This window comes from Cebidichthys violaceus, unplaced genomic scaffold (assembly GCF_023349555.1).
Source record: "Cebidichthys violaceus isolate CVI_PGR_0920_01 unplaced genomic scaffold, fCebVio1.0.p SCAF_3, whole genome shotgun sequence".
Taxonomy (NCBI): Eukaryota; Metazoa; Chordata; class Actinopteri; order Perciformes; family Stichaeidae; genus Cebidichthys; species Cebidichthys violaceus.
Genome location: NW_027176483.1, coordinates 4,372,658 through 4,378,288, shown reverse-complemented (window position 1 = coordinate 4,378,288; position 5,631 = coordinate 4,372,658). Strand labels below are relative to the sequence as shown.

At 43.0% G+C, this 5,631-nt stretch overlaps 1 protein-coding gene across 2 annotated transcripts in view; it reads right to left on the bottom strand.

Moving 5' to 3' along the window:
- The window catches only part of cat (catalase), an 18,294-nt gene extending 13,656 nt beyond the window's left edge, over positions 1-4,638 (bottom strand). For both annotated transcript variants that reach the window (XM_068723222.1, XM_068723223.1), the window contains exons 1-10: positions 4,477-4,638; positions 3,300-3,471; positions 2,572-2,682; positions 2,288-2,418; positions 1,941-2,045; positions 1,636-1,761; positions 1,344-1,535; positions 620-772; positions 202-340; positions 1-31 (exon numbers count right to left, since the gene is read on the bottom strand). The exon at positions 1-31 is cut by the window's left edge and continues 100 nt beyond it. In XM_068723222.1, coding sequence (XP_068579323.1) covers positions 1-31; positions 202-340; positions 620-772; positions 1,344-1,535; positions 1,636-1,761; positions 1,941-2,045; positions 2,288-2,418; positions 2,572-2,682; positions 3,300-3,471; positions 4,477-4,542 — 1,226 coding nt within the window. In that variant the 5' untranslated portion in view covers positions 4,543-4,638. The remainder of the gene's footprint in view (positions 32-201; positions 341-619; positions 773-1,343; positions 1,536-1,635; positions 1,762-1,940; positions 2,046-2,287; positions 2,419-2,571; positions 2,683-3,299; positions 3,472-4,476) is intronic.
- Between the last annotated feature and the right edge of the window lie 993 nt (positions 4,639-5,631).

Genomic DNA, 5,631 nt, shown 5'->3' with positions numbered 1-5,631 from the left:
AAGCTGTTGGGAAAGTAGTTGGGAGCTCCACCTAGAGGCCAAACAGACGAAACACGGTTGAGTCGGCTAGGACAAAAATAAATAAATAAAAATCAATGATGGAAATGATGGAGCCACATCTCCTGCTTAAACAGCGAAGCATTTATCACCGTCCTTGTTACCGTTTGCACAGAGAAACGCACACGGCCGACTACGACTTACCTTGGTTGTCAAACATGCACATCGGACCATCGCGCTGGTAGTTGGTCACGCGGGTCCTGAAGGGGCAGTTTACGGGGATCTGCAGGTAGTTGGCTCCAAGCCGGTGTCGATGCGTGTCTGGGTAGGAGAAGAGACGACCCTAAACAAAGACACGATGCACAAGACATAGCACTGTTACACTGTAGGTCTCTATACTGTCAGAGAAAGAGTCAACACCGAGCACGTTTTGAGCAATTGATGAAAGAGCATTTAGTCCAGCTTAAGGTCTGCTGGAAGGGAATACAGCTACTAAGACATTCTCTGGCCACTACATATACAAACAGATGTAGTTATTGGTGTTCTTATCTCATGTATGGTAGATTTATGGTATACCGATGGCAGCTTTAATAAATCATCGGACTTTTTTTTGTGGGGTTACCTGCAGCATCTTGTCGGGGCTCGGCTCGATGCCCGGTGGCATGTTGCTGGGGTCGAAGGCCAGCTGCTCCACCTCTGCAAAGTAGTTGACGGGGTTCCTGTTGAGCACCATCTTTCCCACAGGGATCAACGGGTATTCTTTGTGTGACCAGACCTGAATGAGAAAACTCAAATTAGCTGAAGAATCGATGTCGCCCACTGCTGGGTGGGGAGAACAACGCACCTACAAACTCATTAAACATGGAGCTAAAACCGTACGACACTAAAAGCCTGTATGTGGTCACAGCTTGAGATTTTGGTCTTCTTTACCAAATTACTGCAAACTAGTGATATCAACATTTCCCCAAGTTGGAATTAATTTGTAGGACTTCTCAAACAAACTCAGCTGTTAGGGTTTTTGTCGTTTTTGTTATTTTTGTATTTATCAGTAGATAATGGCATTTACTTCTGTGTCACCACAGTAATATTCATAAAAATGCTTTTGAGTTAATAATTTCAATAAACCTCATTACAGTTAGTTCTCCTTGTGACTCACTGTAACAGAAAGATTTCCTGAGTGGACTTTTCTTCAGTCGACCTGACGCAGGTTTTGTTAACAACTGCTAACACTGATGTCATCCTACAAACACATCTGTGATAATGTCAACAGAGTCTTTTAGGTTTCCTACAACAGGTCAGAATGTGACTGCATCCCCAGTTCGTTCTGCTGTGGAGGCATGTGCTACCTTGGTGAGGTCGAAGGGGTTGAACTGGAACTTCTCAGCCTGCTCAAAGCTCATGACCTGGATGAAGAATGTCCAGGATGGGTAGTTTCCATTGGCAATGGAGTTGAACAGGTCTCCAATGGCATAATCTGGGTTGGTGGATGCCAAGCGTTCTGCCTCCTCTACTGACAGATTCTTTATTCCTTGATCCGTCTAAAAACAAAACATGACGTACTGTAACAAAAGCAATGCCAAAGTCCCAGGCTGTGGATCTATGACGTTAAATCGGAGTTAAGCCTGGGCTCAAACAGACCTTGTAGTGGAACTTGCAGTAGAAGCGCTCGCCACCAGCGTTGACCAGTTTGAAGGTGTGAGAGCCGTAGCCGTTCATGTGACGGAACCCATCCGGCAAACCTCGATCGCTGAACAAGAAAGACACCTGCACAGGGGATACGGGACAGAAGACACAAGAGAATGACGAGTCCTGCATAGTTTTCTGCGACAACTACTGTTGATGTAAACCAATTAGTGCAGGTATGAATACAATCAGGGGAATTATGCATCCATCAATCTTCATTTCTGAAGCAGTCCTCAGTACACTCAACCAGAATCAGCTACCTGATGCAGACTCTCAGGCCTCAGGCTCCAGAAGTCCCACACCATGTCAGGGTCTTTCATGTGGGTTTGGGGATTGCGCTTCTGGGAGTGGATGAAGGACGGGAACTGCAAGAGGGGAAAAGGGAGCAGGTTACGTTTCACACTTGATCCATGTTAACAAAAACGTCGTGAAACGTGTATTCGATCATTTCTTGTGCCTCAGTATGACATACAGGTTTGGTTTACATGTGTGTTTTTGGAATACATTAATGACCGATGAAACTAGTTCTACGATGGGCTCCTATAGTTACTTGTTTCTCAGATCCAGTCTTAAGTGATAGCTCATACAGCCTCCTCCACTCACTCACCAGCATGGCGTCCCTGATGAAGAAAATGGGGGTGTTGTTGCCAGTCAGGTCCCAGTTGCCCTCCTCAGAGTAAAACTTGACTGCAAAGCCTCGGGGGTCTCGCACTGTGTCTGCTGATCCTGTTTCGCCAGCTGAAATAAAATATATACACATATATGTATACACACACACACACACACACACACACACACACACACACACACACACACACACACACACACACACACACACACACATATACACAAAAACAGTTGAAATATGGTTGTAAGAATGGTTATTCTTACCCACAGTGGAGAAGCGGACAGCGATGGGCGTGGTCTTGCCGACATGTTCAAAGACCTTGGCCTTGCAGTAGCGACTGATGTCATGAGTCACTTCAAAGTAGCCAAACGCTCCTGCATCACGGAGAAAACGAAAAGATTCATCATCTTGAATATGTAATATTGTAGTTGACTCAGATTAGTTGAGTGTTGTGTCGCCATGCACTGGAAAGAATGCTCCCTCCAAAGATGGCCAACAAACAGAGAACGCTCAGTGTCTGCCCAAAGTCTGTGACCTCCATCTGGATGGCTTGCAAAGATTAGCATTTGCCTGGAGCTAATCCACAAACAAGAATGACTGTTATTTATTTATTTTTCCTTTTTTTTGTCAGTTAGTTCTCTTTACTTTCCTTGTACAGCTGCAGTGTTTTTATACACATTTTAACATGTGTCACAATTTTTTTTTTTTGTTACGTTAAAAATGAGGTTTTATATTCCTCAATGTCAGATATTGAAAAAAGTATTGTTTTTGTATCAGTATCAAAACAAAGGCATTGTTTCTGCTCGCTCATAAAAAAAAAAAAATCCAATAATATCCAGCTCTACTAGCGTCACAGAACTTTGACCTTGATTTACTATGCACTGAAAGAGGAGGTGGTGAAAAAGGCAACAATATCCTTTTTGCAAAGACTAACAATTAGGACACAACACTTCTTGTATTGTCAACCAGATGTAGCCATGGTGACACTCACCTCCCCCTTTGGCATGCACCACCCTCTCTGGGATTCGTTCCCGGTCAAAGTGGGCCATCTCATCGGTGAAGACCACATCTTGGACAAGCAGAGGGCCCCTTGGTCCTGCAGTCTGCACGTTCAGCTTATCTCCAACGGGATGGCCGGCCCCTGTGGTCAGCGTGTCTGGCCTCTGTTGCAAATAGAAATTGCTTCTTTTTTTTTCCCTTCTTTTTTTTTTAAATACAAATATGAACTTATGCAAGATACTTCCTGTATCTTAGGCCAACTGTGAAGCGCTTACAATTTGCAGAAATAAATTCCTTCATACCTAGTGCATGTATTCATAGGAGATGAGTGGATAAACAGAATAAATTGGACTACTTCAAAAAATAAGGGCATGAAAGCAAAAAAGACTCCATGCACCGATGCTTGCTGTGTTGCACTAAGAATATAAAAAGTGGCTCCACCAAATCAATGCGCTGAGATTACATGAAGTACCAACATTAAACTGTTAAACCTCATTGTTATCGCAGCTGTAAATCATTTCCCAAGATGCACTCTGCTCACAGTTAGAACATGCAGGCTGAAAACTTGCACAGCTGCTAAGACAAGCATAATTAAAATATATATATACACACTGAGACAAGTACATCATTTATTCTAATATGAAGTGGTTGGAGGGACGTGGACGACAACAAGGGTTAAGGTGACAGCAGCTATTTGCTCTGGTTATATAACTCACGGGGGTAAAGTTCCACCACAAACATGCCTTTGGACAATGCCCTAACCTAGTTACTTAATATCATTATCTAGACTGAATTGCCCTCCTTAAAGAGGACTTGTATGCGTTTTTATTGCCCTGCTTTACGTTATTTGATTTCTTTATGCGGGCTAGTTTAGCATGTAACGTTAGCAGACGAGTGTTGGCAGGTTTTCTACTGAGCTCTTTGCTAAAACAACGATTATTAAACCCCCTCAACGCAAACAACTGGCAGCACCAAACTAACCAAACTGTGAAATGTCTGTGGAGTCGGGCTTCTTGAACGCTAGCTCGCCCGACAAGCTAGCTTGATGTTTTGGCTGCTGACGCTGGCTGGTTTACCCCAAACGACCTCTCACCCATTTTATCCCCAAGTCAGACAGCGCTAAGCAGCAAACACACATTTGAGCTAATGCAGTGTATAGACACACGGACCTGGAGCGCCCTGTTCTCCTTCCACGTCTTCATTTGATCGGTAGCTTTGTCCCTGTTGTCAGCCATCTCGACAGGTCAGCGTCAGAGCACGTTTACACACACTCACTGTTGGGTAGATGCTGTAGAAATAGCTTTGCGTTTGACAAAATTCTTCCTCGACTTTGCTCAATGTGGCCTCGCCCCCTCTTGCACCCCTCCTTTCTGATTGGCTGAAAGGAGGGCGCTGACCTACTTTCGGCTCTGCTGCGGTGACATGAGGAGAAAGTAGCAAGTGTATTGTCTTCACAAAGTACTGAGTTTTCACTATAACGTTTCAAGTTTTTAATTGGACTGATTTTAAGTTCAGGTAATAAAGTCGTACCAACTTTAAGGCCTTGGTCATATTAGCTGACATTGTGCTTGAGCAATAATGGTGGTATCTAACTAAATACATACACAATCAAGTAACGTAGGCTGCTTAAGTACACTTTTAAGGTACCTGTACCTCACTTGAGTATCAGGTATTTGTGCTATAGTTCTAAGTCACTACATCTCATGGGCAAAGATTGTACTCTTTACTCCACTACATTTATTTGGTAGCTTTAATTACTAATTCCTTTGCAGATTTAGATTATGAAATGTAGATCAGCTGCTGCATTATTCTATATTATTAGTGGTTTAGCTACCCAGCAGTAGTATCGCTACATTTACTTCAGTAAAACATGTGAATACTCCTTCCACCATGGTGCTTAACTGGTGCAAATTCCCAAATATATGTTTTTTTTCTTCAATTAAACTAGCTCAAACCAGTTGACACAGAAAGCCTTGAGTCTTTGAGGTCCCTGGAGTTCCTATATGTCATTCCCAAGCTCTACATCTATTGTATTTATTACTTCTGGTGTACGAGCGATAAGAAAGACACGCACATCCAGTGCCCGGTAGGATGTGGATGGTGGATCAAAGAAATATCTAGCAGGATTTATTTGGTGTGCTATATGCAGATCAATCTGTTTTAATCGTACTTCTGGTATACGCCATAGCTCACTTTAACAGTCCTCTTATCATAAGATATACAGTACAAAGACCTATACTTTCTCTACTGCCATGGTATCCAAATTACAGCGATTTCAGGTCATTCCAACAAGACAAACATGTAGTCAAACGTTTACTGTTGAA